A 17,630-nucleotide genomic window follows, 5' to 3' on the forward strand; every position below is an offset into this window, starting at 1 on the left:
ACTTGCATTCCAGGTCAAGTAATTTCCTATTCTGTTAACCGATATCATTGCTAACGTCACACAAACGGTGTCTGCACACCGTTGTTATAAACTGAATGATTTAAAGGGGACATCGGATGCCAGGTTTCCACATAGTTGGTTGATTCTTTAGGGTCTTTATGAAATGCCGGCAAAACACTTTGGTTAAAATACCTTAACGGACAAAAACCCTAAAACAACACCCTTTTTACCTTGACGCTTTTCACAGTGACCTGTTTCGGTGCATGGCTCTTTAAATGATAATGAGCTCTGCTCACTCCACCCCTCTCTTCTCTTTCTTGTGTATTTTGTGGTGCATTATCATCAAAAACCAAAATGAATCCACTGTGTTTTCAGTGGCTCTGATGTCGGAAGAAAATAAAAACTCCTATGTTCACTTTTACGTTCTCTTATGTTTATTTTTGTACCTACAGCTGCTCAAGTGTGGAAAAAATGGTGGATAGTGTATAACTGGCTGAGGGTGGAAATAAGCTTATACAGGGCAGTTCATCAGCAGTTGTGGGTGGGGCCTGAGCAGTATGACATCACATTGCTCAGAAAATCAAATCAGCTTGATAATTGACTGTTTAGGTTTTTTGGGGATTAAAAAAATTAGTGAATGGATTTTTATCATTTTATCACAGACTGCTAAGATATATTTATATGCAAAAATCATGTAAAAGTGAATTTTGCATCCAAACAAAATAATAAAAAAAAACTTTTGAGATATAAAACCCTTAAACAGTAACAAAGTCTTACTGGTCAAAGTCAATAGGCCCTGATGGATACCCCTTCAAAGTAAGACAAAAATCATTTAAATATATTAATATTATATAAATAAATATTATTTAATGCGTATTATTTTAATTTTTTTAAACCTATCATCTGATGAAAGAATATTAAATAAATATTGTATAATAAATTTTATTTAAATATAAATATTTAATTTATAATCTAAAAAGTATATGTATAATTTTATAAAATATTAAATTTGTTATATAATAAAATAAAAATGATATAATAAATATTACTTGAAACATAAATAATATATAATATACATTTTGCATATACTAATAGCAAGCAAACAAAATCAGTTCTATAATATAGGCAGACAAAGTCATCAACAGGAGCATTATGACTCGCCAGATGGAATTACATTACTGTCATAATCTGAATCTTAAACAAATAATCTCTTCATTTCCCGGAAATGATTACTGTCTGCCGCAGTGCTGCACCTGCCACAAATGCAACACCCAATAAAATTATTGGATCCAGAAAAATGAACAATCTAAATAATTTCAGAACTATGAAACCTCCTATGAAAAATCTGCACTATTCAATATTTACTAGCTTGTAGACATTTCTGCAAAGACATATCAATGTGCTTGTAACTTCTGTCAAAATAAAAAGGATAGTTCACCCAAAAAAAGACAATTCTGTCATTGTTTACTCACTCTCAAGTTCTTCCAAACCTTTATAACTTTCACAAAAGACAATATTTTGAAGAATGTTGGTAACCATACAGTTGCTGGTAGCCATTGACTTCCATTGTATAGAAAAGTAATGCAATGTAGGTCCAATGACTAACTGTGTTCCAAAAATTTTCAAAATATCTTCTTTTGTGTTTAACAGGAGAAAGAAATCTATTTTTTAACCACAAAACCTTCAATCTCCGGTCCAGTATATTGGCTTAGCCACTGTTCTGTTTTTGGGCAGAGCTTCTTGTAAAAAAACTAGTAACACATTATAAATCACATCAGTTTGTTTCTCACTGAGTCAACAACCACACTTCTAGCTGAGTACGTGGAGATCTAAAGACGAAGGTCAGCCAGACTCTTAGCTCGTTTTAATGAGAGGCTTGTGTGAGATACTTCCAACATGATTATACTCCATCATTATTTCGAGATGTTGACTCTATAATGTCAGCCACTTTTATCTAAACTCTTTTATAATAAACAAGCCCTTTGTTAGGTTATTGATTGTGGAAGATAAATCCTTGCTCGGAGCGGCATTGTTCCGCATTGTTGCGAGAGATCCCTATCTTAATTGCTGTTTAAAATACAATCAACTCCCTACGTTGATTTCTTATGGCATTTAAAGCAGCTGATGAGTGATTTTCCAAAACAGACCTTACTATCTCAAAATAGTTGAACATGGCTACCCATGATGGCCTGTTTTGTACAGGCAATATGCAGAACAGGCATAATAAGGTGAAATGGAAAACATAATGCAGAACAAAGAAACAAAACAAAAGGAGGACAGCCCCAAGCATGCCTGGTTGTCCAACTGCGTTTCCCGATAAGCTAAAAAACTTCAATAAAGTGAAGGCGGTGCTGACCAACGAGTCAAAATTTGGTGTGAATGTGCGTGAAATTGCCATCAAAAAATGTGCATTATTCACTCCCACCCAAAAAAATCTCATATGGGGTTCGTATTTTAAATGCCCTGCTTCAGAGGCTTTCTTGAATATTTTTCTTTCAAAAGGAGTCATGGCAGCTTTTCTACTCTGTCTGTCAACTCAGAATAGAGAATTACTGCTCCAACTCACATATTTCAGGGGGAACAAAAAGAACCAAAGGTGCAGAGAGAATAAAGGGCAATTTCTCAAGGACAGTAAAACATTAAGACACACTGGCAAAACCCCAAACACCCAGGCCTACTCATATTTCCTTTAGAGCAGAAGCTCATGATTGGTCCGTTTTCTTATGCTGGTCTATGAGTGTGCACTTGAAACGAAAATGTGTGATGGAGACCTTCGGTTAGGAAAGAACGGGTTGTCAACGTATGGACGGTTCTTGGTAATTGCAGTGTTTTCTGAGGCATTGTGGGCCTGTGAGATTTGAGAAATCACTTCTGCTGAGAGCAGCACCCAGTCGCCTGGTTCCTAGAAGCAATAACTGGACCTTTTCAACCGTTCTGTGAAATGATGTATTCTAACGGTGACTTCAAATCATCCTGTCACGCTAGGCATAAGGGCAGGGTTTAATAGGGCATCTCATATTTCTCCTAACTCAAAAGGCCCTGAACTTTTGGTTTTTCCTCATTTCATATCATACTGATATAGAAAAAGCATGCCAATTACAAAGACTCTGCGGCTTGTAATTTTCTGGTATGATAAAATCTCTGTGCTGTAACATCATTGGCTGATTGCTACTCGCCTGACGGTCTTCCATAAAGTGGGAATTTTATGGCTTTTAGTTCTTTTATTTCTGTTAGCGTTGAGGCTATGCAGATATGCAGACTTTTAGCAGATATACACCATCCACGAAACAAAACCAATGCATTTGAATCACAATCCAAACAAATTAAGGTAACTCTTTTTGAGGTAAACTGAAAACTAATCAAAATTTAAAGCAAAACCAAATGGTCTGATCTTAGCTTTATAATATCATGCTATATAAAACATCTGAACGAAACAAAAACAAAAACAGCAAACAGGCTGAATTAGAATGCAAATTCACTCTCTGACAGCAGGTGGGGCTTATGAAACAGCTATACAGCATTTTCTTGGTTACTGCTGTAAACAAAGCAGCACTGGCTTTTAAATACTACATTAATATGCAGTGTACGGATGTAAGATGAAAAGAAAATACCATCTAAACTTTTCTGAAGACAGTCATCAGCTCCCCTCAGAGATACATTCATATACTCCACTACTCCCAATTCAGTATTTTAGAATTAGAATAGAACAGTGAGCTTGATCTTCCTGCTACAGTATTTCGTTCTCTTTGCGTTCGTCTTCAGCATCTCTGGTTTCTGTTAACGGCTGTTTACAGTTGGTTTATTTGCCCAGTTTAAGAATTGTATGTTATTAATAGTTCTAAAAGTTTTCCAACCATTAGTCAGAAGTGTATGCAGTGAACAGGGATCTCCTCTCAGTTTAAGAGATTGTTCACCCAAAAATGAAAATTTAATGTTTATCTGCATCTAGGGCATCCAAGATGTAGGTGACTTTGTTTCTTCAGTAGAACACAAACTAAGAATTTTTAACTCAAACCGTTGCAGTCTGTTAGTCATATAATGGCAGTCAATGGTTACCAAATCTTTAAGAAAAAAAACCATACATAAACAAAAACCAAATTAAACCCTGCGGCTTGTGACGATACATTGAGGTCTTGAGACACATAACGATCGGTCTGTGCAAGAAACCAAACAGTATTTATATCATTATTTACCTCTGATGTAACGTTCAGCTGTATGGAGTGCATTCACATCAGCCGGCGCCTCAATGCATCGTCACGAGCCGCAGGGTTGTGCAGTCTGTGTATGTTTTTTTTACTCTTAAATATTTGGTAACCATTGACTGCCATTATATGTCTGACAGACTGCAACGGTTTGAGTTAAAAATCTTTGTTTGTGTTCTACTGAAGAAACTACATCTTGGATGCCCTGGGGGTAAGCAGATAAACATAAAATTTTCATTTTTGGGTGAACTATCCCTTTAAAGACACGTGTACGTTGTACGTTGTGTACGTTGCTTGGGCACTTGTACTGGTATGCCGTTTTAATTTTTTTTTTATTATACGTTTCCGTAATTAAAACTGCCAAACCCTGCCAAAAAAACGTGTATTTTACCCCTGGAATGCTACTTTTAACTAGCCTGGAAAAATCCAGACCCTAATCTATTAAGATTATGGGTCTGGCCTCAAGCAATGAAAAGGACCTAACTCGAGGGGCGGCACCAAGCATGCATTTGAAATTCTCACTGCACGCAATTGGATAACTCCAGACCAATCACAACAATACATGGTGTGATGTATCCAGAGCGACGGTGAACATATAAGAGTGGGTTTCAATGTTATAACATAAACAATGTGACAAGATTAATAACTATTAATTACGACAGCCGAATCAATCTCATTAAAACAATTAGGTCCGATCAAACTATTCATTAACTATCAACTAATATGTGGATAGACGCTAGCGTTTCATTCAGCAGCGAGACATATCGTCCTGTTCAAGTTAGGCTACTGTATTACTATTGAATAGTTCTGTTTTTTGTTACAGTAAGTTTACCAAGTGACTCTTACCATTTGTAAATGAGATGGGCCTCATCCACCACAATCCCGATCAGGTTGTCCCGGTAGACCTTGTTCGATAACATTTATCGCCACTTCTTTAACAGCCAGGACTCGAGACTGCTGAATGCTATCTGGCATTGCCCGCTTCCGATCTGTTCCACTTCGTGCATAACTACCAGCGCAGCTAACTGCTAGATTAAACTCTTGCCGTATCCAGTCGGCAAAACAGCAAAAACGTCCTTCTTGCAAAGGAACGATTCGAGCGCGGCTTTCTGTTCCTCTTTTGTAGCGGCCAAAGCCGTTTCAAACAGCTGATTTTCATCTGTAGAATAGATCTCCTTTCAATGTTTACTAAATGATTCCGTACGTCGCAGCGCGGTCGTCATCAGTTTAGCTCGCATCTGGCCCGCCTACATCAGATACACCGATTTGATTGGTTCCCACAATTGCTTACGTATTGCAGTAACATGCATCATTGCTCGAGGCCAGAGTGTCTTGCAGAGACAATTCAAATTGTGCTCTCGCGAGACCTCTGGATTTCCAGGGTAACTTTTAACAGGCACCCCCACCGAAACGCAGTGCTAGTTTTGCGCTGGTTTTGAGTAGCAATCGTGTGTGTTTTTTTGTGTAAACCTGGCAACCCTGTTTACGACTGTGACTTTTGGCTTTAAAAAATTGAGGCTTTGCATATCATAATGCCATTACATTTCTTAGTTTTTGATATATATTCTCCTGGAAGACTATTTAAGCATTGTAACATGTGACTACACAAAACATCCATACAGATTGGCGAGACTTCCAGTTCATTAGCTGCTATAGGGAAACAATGAGAAGAATAACAACGCGCAGTAAATGGTAAAACTTTCAACTACAACTCATTGTGTTCATAATTAAGATAATACATTAAAATAACATTGTAAGATACACCATTTTGCAATATCGAGCAGCAAAACTAAAAATAAAGCTAAAAATAGCTGGACCGGAAACCAGAACCATACAATTTACAAATGACTGCGCCCACTCTCACAGCAAAAACAGAGTGGATAGGAAGTGAAAATTCAAATTCATATGTGCCAATCTAACTCTTACTGGCCTAGATACACTGTCAAGAACGCAGACTTTGTCAGGGGATGTGACACACCCTTGATCAAATTGTATTTTTCAGCTTTCAGCTGTAACAAGCATGACAATCTAGTCTCAGTCCTGTCCAATATGAACAAAACAACACCAAGAAGCAAGCTCACATTCAGTTCAATCTTTCATATACAGACCAAAAACACTGGAGAGAAAACCCTACTCCACAACAGACTCTGACACTCCTGTAATATTTATCACAAACGAGAAATGTGATCGCACTAAACCTGAGATTGACATCCACTGACTCTCACAGTGATTTCCTCTGTGTGACTTTGGGCTATGCTGATGTTTCAGATGATGTTGTTGGAGTCTCTTTTGGACATTTCATCTCCAAGCTCTTTTCTATCAGAGGCCTTTGGACAAACAACACTATCTGTATAGGGCCTTGTGTGTGTCCTTGATGTCAGATGATTGATCATTCAGGTCTGTGGACATATTGTTTACCTCAACTCATCTACACTATTCAGCAGTAGCTGAGCTATAAGCACAATAAAAACATGAATTTCTATGGATTTTCCAAACAAACTAAGCTACAAACATGAGTCATTCATAAGGTATCACAGTTATGTCACTATATTAGCATATGACCAACCCTATATCAACTATTATTTAAATATTAATGCCTACTCAGTATTCAGCAACCTGCAGTAACATTTCTGATGATCATAAATCATTATCTAATGATTGATAAGTCAAAAATGTACATACACCTTGCTGAAAATGTTAATTATTTCACCAAAATAAGAGGAAGCAAAATGCATGTTATTTTTTATTAAGTACTAACCTGAATAAGAAATTTCACATAAACGATGTTTACATATAGTCCACAAGAGAAAATAATAGTTGAATTGATAAAAAAATCACCCTGTTAAAAAGTTTACATACGCTTAATTCTTAATACTGTGTTATTACCTGAATGATCCACAGCTGTGTTTTCTTTTTGTTTAGTTGTTCATGAGTCCCTTGTTTGTCCAGAAGTTAAACTGCCTGCTGTGCCTCAGAAAGATCCTTCAGGTCCCACTAATCTTTTGGTTTTTCAGCATTTTTGTGTATTTGTGTTCTTTCCAACAATGACTGTATGATTTTGTGATCCATCTTTTCACACTGAGGACAACTGAGGGACTCATATGCAACTATTACAGAAGGATGCTTCAGATGGAAAAACAATGCATTAAGAGCCAGGGGTGTACATTTTTTAAAAGAATGAAGATGTGTACTTTTTATTTATTTTGACTATATATCATATTTTTTTTTCATTTAGTTTTACCCTTCAGAAGCTACAGAAGATACTTACATGCTTCCCAGAAGACCTCAATTGTATGGATAGATAGATAGATTTTCGAATTTGAATCTGCATGCATTATGGACAAAAAGAACTCTGAAGATATCTTATTCATGGAAGAGTGTAGGAGCCAATCATCAGCAATTTACATTAGGCAGAATGCAGGCTTTGAGGCTGACAGGCAAGATTCAAATGTGCATTTTAATGTGCACTTTAACACCATACAATCCACTATCCACGAGGACCGCTGTAATTTATCTTAGCACAAACTCATATTTTCAAGGATGCAGAACGCATACATTAGCTACAATGATCTGTTTGTTCGATTCCATATGTTTTGGCTGAAACACAGAGGCCATTCATCTTAGAAATCACCAAATCTATTGATGTCTCATACATACTCTGTGTCTCCTCAAAATCTTTCTGGCATCAGCTCTCTGAAAAAGCAGCCAACATTATTAAAAGGAAGTATCCATCTTTCTAGTTTAAACACGGCTGAGTTGTTAAGAGGGAATAACAGGAATTTTAATACTCGGGTAATTCATTATTAGTGGTGATGAGTTGAATTGTGTTTGCCATTTGAGGATTTGTCGCATCACACAAATTTAGTAGTTTGTGCATGTGCATTATATGTGTAAATCTCTGACAAAGAAATCCATCTTGATTTTGTTAAACACTTTAAATGATCAAATAGCATGAAACTCAGCAACACATCTTTTCTGGTATAAAATGAGATGACTCAAAGATGGGATTTTGAAACTAGCAATGTGACTTATATCCTGGGCCACCAAAACATCTTAATTTCTGTTCCGAAGATGAACGAAGGTCTTACGGGTTTGGAACGTCATAAGGGTGAGTAATTAATGACAGAATTTTCATTTTTTGATGAACTAACCCTTTAATTTAGTCATGATTCTTGTTGAAATCTCATTGAAATTGAACTTAAACTGATTAAAGTAATGGGTTCCTCCTAAACAACTTGAATACACCACCATAGTGATATTTTAAATGCAAAACAAGAGCAAAGTTTGGGTGGTACAGGATGAAAGCCAAAAAAGTGATGTTTCCTTATGAGAAATCTGAGTACAAACTTAAATGTAGACTCGATTTCCTGCAGTAAGTGTCAGCCTTGAGGGGAAAAATAAATCTCCAGAGCCCCGTCCTTATCATTATCTCCGTATGGCTCTGAGTCTCTTTAATTCTTAAATGTGAACAGAGCCTAGATGCATTTGAATGAGAAGACAGGATCACAAATCACTGCATTACTGCTGGCAGTAAACATTCAAACGTAAAAGAGGATGTCAACAAATTGCTAAATTTCTCACTATAGCAAGACATCACATGCACAAAAAGCAAATAAGAGACCACTGTTTGGTTTTTGACGCATATTCCAGATTTCCTCCACAAATTCCATTTTTGATCATCTCGACTTAAAATGGTGCATTCGTGCGATTAGCATATTATGCTTGTAATGGAGCTCAATCTTAGAGCACAAAAACACAGATGCTCTAACTTTTAAAATAAAAATGTTTCAGATATTCCAGCTGGAATTACATCAAATACTCTCTTTTAATAACTGCCTTGGTTCAAGGAAAAACTGATCAATAAAACTTCACGGCAGACAGTCCATGAGCCTTCAAATGCAACTCCCCTGTCCTGTGTTTTAACTTTAAAAAGTCCTGTGCAGCCATTCTTTGGATTTAGTTAAGGCTTAATATGGCTAAAGTTGTTTTTTTCTTAAAGTGCCACTATTATGCCATTTCTAAGGTTTCTAATATTGTTTCAGGAGTCTCCTATAGGTTTACATGCATGCAAGGTCAGACAATGATTTCGCTTTTTCAAAATATGCATTTAATTTCCCTTCATTTTCTAACGATTCTTAAACGAATCATTCAAATCTGTTCAAAGATTCAGTTTCTCTAAACCGCTCCTTTCCGTGAGTCTACTCTGCTCTGATTTGTCAGATGACCCAGTCTGTTGTGATTGGTCTACTGTGTACAGTGCATGTCAGACGTAAATTCACACAATTTTTCAAGTTTAAATCCACCAAAGTTAATCTACAGTCTGATTTGTCAGACAGAATAGTGGTTTTGAGTTATGATTGGTCAGATCGCCTGTCAATCAAGCTGTTTGCGAAGGGTCAATTACTAAGGACTCATTTTATGCTGTTTAGAGTCGATTCTTTCTATTATCATGCACTTTCAGCTTTACAACTTTGCAGATTGTTTGTATTCACATGAATCTACATAACAGACTGCATTAAAGGTAATATTTGAAATGGCACAATAGTGGCACTTCAACAAAAAAAGTCCTTATTTGGTCCCAAGTAACAAGTTTCCCACTGGACGATGCTTATCGTCAATGCAGACATTCGTGATCGGCGGGTAAGATGCATCATGTAACACAAACAGTCTAGGCTGCTACCTCTGAACCTCTGACTTTAAATGCAGTGCACATTTGCAAATGCCGGTATGCGCAAAACGATAAACCGCTTTCCTGCCAAACATATTATCAGTACAGTATGCCTCCACTTTCCCTGATTATCATACTCATGCAATGCAGAAAGGCAAACTGTTGAGAGCTCCAAGTGTTTCTATCCGGTGAGAGCTGCTTATTTTGAGCAATGGCCAACTGGCATCCTGCAAGATAACTAATTCCTCTCCTTATCTAACTAATTGTGCAATGTTGCCTTTTGGTTTAAGTAGCCTTGTCACAATGATCTGAACTAACCCTTTCAGAGACTTAACTCTTTACTATCAGGGAACTCACTTGACTGAGCTTTACCAGCATTCGTTTAGAGCATCTTGTCTTGGTCACAACAAAAATAGCAGTTCAATAATCTAACAGAGACAAGCTGTGACCGTGCCTAAACAATGAAAGCCAGACAAGACAAAAAGGTCCAATCTTGGCAGCCAAACAGTAACTAAACAATAAGAAATGATAACGGATTGAGTTATTCAGTGCTATTCCAAAGGTTACATCTATCAATGTTAAGCAAACAACAGTTCTAGAAAAACAGTTTTACATTTGGCAGCAGAGCGATTCGTCATTTCATAAAACCTCTGGAGCAAAACTGAAAACTCTATTTGGGCGATTCCCATGAAAACATGTTCAGGTCATATTTCACTCTAAAATCAAATAATCAAATGTACCAAGAGAAAATAAAGCCCATTATTAAGAAGGTTTGCATTGTGACATTGTTTTCATGGTCATTAAGTACACTTTCACTCAAATTTGCATTATTGTAATGCTTCCAGATGTTTTTGAGGTTATTTCAGTGGTAATTCTCTTCAGATTCTCATTATTATAATACATTGTTTTTTTTTTTACTGTGTTGTAGCAAGATCTATTGGCATTTAAAGGCAGTCAACGATTTGTTGTTTAAAAAAAAAACGTTTAAAAAAAAAAAAACTCTTCTGCTCACCAAGCCTGCATTTATTATATCCAAAATACAGCAAAAGCAGTAACATTGTGAAATATTTTTACTATTTAAAAAACTGCTTTCTATTTGGATATATTTTCTAATGTAATTTATTCCTGTGATCAAAGCTAAATTTTCAGCATCATTACTCCAGTCTTCAGTGTCACATGATTCTCAGAAATCATTCTAATATGCTGATTTGCTGTTCAAGCAAGATTTTTATTATTATTATCAATATTTAAAACAGTTGAGTGCATTTTTCCAGGATTTTTGATGAATAGAAAGATCTAAAGATCAGCATTTATCTGAAATAAAAAGCTTTTGTAACATTATACACTATACCATTCAAAAGCTTGGAGTCAGTATATTTTTTTAATTAAAATTATAGAAAATTATAGAATTATACTTTTTATACTTTTATTTAGCAAGGATGCTTAAATTTGCTCAAAACTGATGATAAAGACATCTATACTGTTACAAAAGATTTCTATTTCTGATAAATGCTGTTCTTCTGAACTTTCTATTCATCAAAGAAACCAGAAAACTTCTACTCAGCTGTTTTCAACATAATAATAACAATAATAATAAAATGTGTCTTGAGCACATTGCTGTATTTTAAATAAAATAAATGCAGGTTGGTGAGCAAAAGAGACTTCTTTAAAAAACATTAATTGTTTAAAAACTTTTGACTGGTAGTGTATATAATATATATTACAGTATTTAATAATGTACAGGCTATTATTTTTTATTCCTTTTAATTTTGCAATAAAATATGACCTAGGCATGCTCTTGACAGGTTTAGTCATATTCACCCACACACTGTACTAGATTTACTGTCATAGTACAATATATTATTAATACTATAGCAGCCAAAAAAAATTTCACTATTATAGTCTAGCCTCGCCATCTGAGCTTATAAAAAATCTGAAGTCGGTGATTTCGTCACGCAAAATTTAGTAGGCACTGGGAACATATTGAGTTACCTTGGTGCCTCATTCAAAGGCCCAATTAAATATTTCTGTTCCAGTACAAGTCAAGATGAATTACGCAGACAAAACCTATAAACACCTTTTGGTTCAAAGTCACAAGCCATTTTCCTGTCAATGGTGTGTTTATAGCTAGCAATGTTTTCTGCTAATTGAAGCTTTGAGCGTGCTAAACGACACAAGGGTGTTAGGTGGTGTGTGAGTGAATATGATGACTGAGAGAGGAGGATGTTCCCAGCGGGTGCGGTGTTTGGCTTCACGATCCAGACGGCCCCCCTCAGTTGAATATTTATGCTCCAGCTCACAATCCCTGGGACGAGCAAGAGTCCCTACCATTTACATGTTGAAATCAAACATGACAGCAAACAGTTTTCATAAGCGCTGTGTGATACCAGAAACACTTTAATTGGTAACCTGCCATGTGATCTGCGAAAACAAGCCACCGTAGACATCTCGAGAGGGGCCTGTTTGTTTTGTCTTGTCGTACCGCAGGGTGCAAGGCCCGGCGTATTCCCCAGCAATGTATAACAGTCATCTTTACACAGCTGTGATCGTCTATGGCAAGTTGCCAAGCACTCGAAATAAGAGTTTATGGTACCAGGTGAATGTCAACTATAAATTACATTAGCATTAATTATGCACTAAAACTCTTCAGCATAATAGTTCGACACTTGAAACACTGAATAAATGACAAGCAGTTGCTTGTTAACTCACCCTCCTCTATCCCAGAATGAGTTGTGAGGGTGTTGTCTGCCTCTTTCTCCTCCTCCTCTCTGAGGTTAAACAGACTGTGGGACTGTTTGTTTGAAGGTGGACTGGTTGGACTGAACTTAACCGGAGAGAACACCTGCCACTGATGTGTCCCCTCCAACTCGACGTTGTGTTCTCCCGAAGTCTGCACATGTTCTGCTTCAGGTTTTTGGCGCTCAAGGGGTTTTATGTGTTCAACAGGATGTTCAGAAGGTTCTTTGTGGTCTACTGAAAGCCTTTTGTGTTCCTCTTCAAGTTCTGCTTCTGATTTTCCATGTTCTGTTAAAGTTTTGGTAGGGATGGTCACACTTTGCTTAACTGGGTTTGGACTGCTTAGGATATGCTCATCATTGCTAGTGGTTTCATTCAAAACAGCTGCTTTTTCTTTAGTAGACTCTCTTGTGATGGTTTCTTCTTCTTCTTCTTCTTCTTCGTAGTCATCTGTTTCCACAGTATTGGGTTGAATGTGAAGTAAATGAACTTGTCTCTCTGTCTCTGAGAGACCATCCCAAGTGGTTTGCAACAAAGTTGTGGTTTCCCAAAGCGGAGATGTAGTTGGCTCCGGAGAGTCAGTAACTGTTTCACTGTATGTGGTGTCTTCCTGTGAGGTATATGTATCCCCCTCAGTAGTTTTTGAAGGAAATTCAAGCTGTTCATCATCTGTGAGGGCATCCTGATTGGAGTTGTCTCTATAAAGACTAAAGCTCTGGATCTCTGTGGCATCTTTGTGTGTGGAGAATCCCACCCTGTTTGTCGTTTCCACAGGAAGGATGAATCGTTCCCGGTCTGTTTTATATTTCAGAGGATTGAAAAGCTCATTTTTTGGTTTGTCGTTATGAACCCTGACTCTCATCCTCTCAGTACTGTCCTTATGAAAAGGAAACTGTGGCCTGTCTGTTGTGGACTTGCGAATACCAAACATCTCTCTCAGCTCTTGCTTGGCTCCCCTGTGCACACCCCGGCGGGGGGTAAAATTATCTGGACGAGATACAGAGATGATGGATGACTCTGTGGGAGCCGCAAAATCATGCAGAGATGGAGCTAAGGAATCGGTGGGTGGATAATCATAGTCTTCGTCATCATCTTCCTTCTCATCTACATTTCTCAAACGTAGCTTAAAAGGAAGATTGCTATCACTGTGTAAGGGTAAGTGTTTGTTAAAGCGACCTCTAGAGCCTTGATGGTTAAAAATGTGTTGTATAGGGTCTCGGTTGCGTCTCTCTGATACGCCTTCCTCGGCTGTTGTGGTCAGCATAGGTTTCGAAACTAGATTTGGGTCGCAGTTTGGAATGGGATAGCACATCAGGTCCCCGCCTTCATTCGGGCAATGGCATACTTGGCAAGGGTCAATTTGGAATGAGTGTCCAGCTTCATACTTCTGCCCATCGTGAACACATCCAACTCGCTCGCACTGAATGCACCCATCTGATGGTTCTGACAATTCTATGCAGTTTGCCGGAAGTTCAGGGCATGGAATAAAATGGCAGCTGATACGTCCACCTCCTTTCGGGCAGGAGCATTCAGTACTCCCAAAGTCCACAAAGTACGACTCTCCTTCTGGAACCTTGCCTGATCTGAAGCCAGCACTGAGACAGTCGTAATACTGGTAACCCTCGCACATGCAGCCCGTTCGCATGCAGGTAGCACAACACGCTCCGGTGTCCAAAACCTCTTCGATGCAGTTATGCAATTCAGGGCAATTCACACCGGTGCAATCCTTTTGACAAAGGCAGCCGGTTATACTCAGCAAAAACACCAAGTTCAAGAGGCCACGGGCCATTTTGACTTGGTACCTGGTGTGTCAACAGCCGATAAGTGTTTCAAGTACAGTCCAACCTCTCCAGATCCCAAACAATCAGAATTGCAAGCAGTCAGTGAAACCTTGAACAAAGAGAAAGAGACGCAAGTTAGAGAGCACTCTGAAAATTTCCTGTGGAGTTCTTCCAGCCAGCCCAAAGTCACTGTGTAAAAGCCAACATCTGGCTTCACAGTTGAGCTCACCCTTCTAAGACCATCCCACATTTTAAAATCACAGGGTTGTCCAAGCCTGATCTCATGAGCAAGTTTCCCCTTAATCATGAAGCACTAGCATTCAAGCTCATTACCATTACGCAACTGCCACACGAACAGTGTATTAAGCTGCATTAAATTTGAAATATTCCATTTGATGGGATCTTAAAACCTGTACCACACCATACGATTTCTCTATTATTTTTGATTGCTTTTTCTGATTTGTTTGACATTTATGGGACAACTGTGATTTGCCTCAGTTAGTGCAGGTCTATAATGAAGGAAGTCATACTGAACTCTCATTTGCAAATAGAAAACCCAACTGAAAGGACTCAATTTGAGGCATTCAGTGCTGACACAAAGCCATTTTTGTAGCTGATGAGGTGTTTTGTGGGTTAAACATAGAGGGGATTTAAAATAATTCAGCAAAGCTGTGTTTTTCTCTAGTAGCGATGACTACAGCAGTACAAGACTTGTTTCTAATGTTTTAAACCATTTGTACTGAATTGCTTTCCATTCAGCAGCTGAGAAACACGTTCTGTTTACTTTGGAAAACCACTGGAGTCCCGAGGCCCTGAACATTTAGATTTCATGGCAGATGAAAGGAACTGCTTTAATTGTTTCCAAAAAAACAACATTAACCTTAATATCTTGACGTCTGGGCAAAACATTTGCCAACATGCCATCTGAAAATTGTAGGCTACCTTTGATTTATAAAAATTGCTCTGGCTAATTCTATAACCTGTATGAAAAGTTAAAGGGAGAGTTCATCCAAAAAATGTATTCTGTTCTTATTTGCTCAATCTAAGGCTGTTTCAAAACCTATTTGATGTCTTTGTTCTGCGAAACACAAAAAGTGAAATTTGAAGAATGTTAATGAATGGTCCCTGACTCAAGCTTCCAAAGAGATGCAAATTCAACATAAAGCTACAATAAAATGGTCCGAATGATTTGTTCATGAATTACACTGATCTAGTTCTCAGGTTCAACTTACAAAGTCTTGGCAATGGTTTGGTTAACAGCTCACTGGTTTGAAAGATTCTTGAACGACAACATAAATTAAGCTTTTCTAACACAAGCACCATGACCTCAAAAATAGAGCATTAGACACACTTTAGTTAAAGTTTTATGGTAAATCTTTTAGTCTTCAAATTCATTCATTTACTTAATTTCTGTGTTCTACAGAAGAAAGACAGTCAGCACATGACACCCTCATGTCATTTAATTTAATATTTAATACGTTTTTATGTTTTAGACCGTCTACAGAAATAAGTCCCAAACTATTTATTTTTCATTAAATTATTAAATGTGTACTCATTCAATTTAAGCATATGAAATGATATGAGTCAAATAATTTTAAAACTACAAAGATGGCAAGTGCTTCAGAAACTTTGCAGCTGCCTCTATGTAAAAAAAAATACCACATTTTCTGCCAAAACCCGGTAAAATGTTCTAGGTAGCCAACACTGTTATGTTTTTAAAACTACTTGAGAACGAATAAAGTATTATCGCTTTACAGTAGAAGCAATAACAAAATAACGAACATTCTGGCGAAATCCGTGATTACCATGGTAAATTATGGTAAGCGCTGTCACAGATACTAATGGATATGAAAGACACCTCAAGCGCGCCCTCAAGTAACGTTACCAAACGCAGCACCAGTTCTGTTTCACTTCAACTCTGGATTCGCGCAAAACTAAAAATAAATAAATAAACACTAAAAACACTGTACAATCACTGATGTCTGTCGTCTAACTTTACAAGCTGCCACTGCAACAAAACTTGTTTGTGGTTATTATGCAGAGCATCGATTAAATACACGTGAGGGGAGCGCTCTTTGTAAATAATATAAAAAGCGTTTAAAAAACTCAAGTTTTACCTCGCTGGAGTCCGTGCGTCCATAGGTTAGAAGTTAGAGCCAACTAACTTGCCTTTCCAAGCCTACACAGTGCAGCCTAGAGAGCGGTGAGAATTGTAAGGGGAGGGACAAAGTTGGAAACCTCCATACGTGCGGTACCTACTTTCTGAAGCAGCCCATTCATACAACGTTGACATAAGAACATAAAAACCTCAACCATAAGTCCGTTAATCAGACGATTAAACAGTTGATACTATTATAAAAAATACCACAGAAAACTTCAGTTTTACTGCATTAATTTAAATAGACATTATGTCATTTTATTTCTTTTAATATTATTTATAAGCTTTCATTTTATTGTATGCCCAAGTAAATCGGGACGGCCACCTTAGCATTATTCTTTGATACAGTAAATACAGACCGTAGCTCTTCTTAATCTTAGTTAAAAGACTTGTCTGGACAGCTCAGCAGAATTTCTGAAACACTTGTGTGAAATTCTTTACACCACAAACCAAACTCAGGAGAGTTTTGTTTGCCTTGTTAAATTGTTACTTTTGCACTCCGGTTTTCCACTTCAAAGCCAAGTTTGCTTTGGGCTTTTGGAAATCGACACCATGATGAGCTTGTCTTCTGTCCACAATGGTGTTTTAAGGGACCTTACATGTACCTCTTAAGAGCAGGGGTCATGCTTGTTCAAACAAAGACCTTATGCTTATACTGCCACTTGAGTTTGTCTGTCTCCCACTTGATAATTTAATTAATTTACATTTAAAAACACATGTTGGCATACTGTACATTGAAAAGCACAGCTTTTAACGAGCATTCACACTGTCAGCAATTTGCAGCAAGAAAGCGACCTGAAGTAATTGATTATCAATGAGAAGAAACCAGCAATACAAACCTGGCAACCTCAATGGTTTATTCTATAACGGTCTATACTCCCATTAGTCCTTGCCTCATCAGGTCACTCAGTGGCTTTAGAAGTATTATCGTGTTGCACTCTTATGAGACCCTATGTGCTAAACAAATATGACATCAAAGGAATAATGTGAAATTATTCACATTGGTTAAAAATTCCTGAGAACTTTGTGATCTAATATATGTTTCTCTAGAGTTTCGACTCTTAGAAATCCATCAAAATTCACAT

At 37.4% G+C, this 17,630-nt stretch overlaps 1 protein-coding gene across 2 annotated transcripts in view; it reads right to left on the bottom strand.

Annotated features, from left to right (window-relative positions):
* fbln2 (fibulin 2) overlaps nucleotides 1-16,577 on the bottom strand; it is a 76,699-nt gene extending 60,122 nt beyond the window's left edge. For both annotated transcript variants that reach the window (XM_073825960.1, XM_073825959.1), the window contains exons 1-2: nucleotides 16,505-16,577; nucleotides 12,580-14,496 (exon numbers count right to left, since the gene is read on the bottom strand). In XM_073825960.1, coding sequence (XP_073682061.1) covers nucleotides 12,580-14,395 — 1,816 coding nt within the window. In that variant the 5' untranslated portion in view covers nucleotides 14,396-14,496; nucleotides 16,505-16,577. The remainder of the gene's footprint in view (nucleotides 1-12,579; nucleotides 14,497-16,504) is intronic.
* Nucleotides 16,578-17,630: the final 1,053 nt, after the last annotated feature.

This window comes from Garra rufa, chromosome 20, assembly GCF_049309525.1.
Source record: "Garra rufa chromosome 20, GarRuf1.0, whole genome shotgun sequence".
NCBI classification, from domain to species: domain Eukaryota; kingdom Metazoa; phylum Chordata; class Actinopteri; order Cypriniformes; family Cyprinidae; genus Garra; species Garra rufa.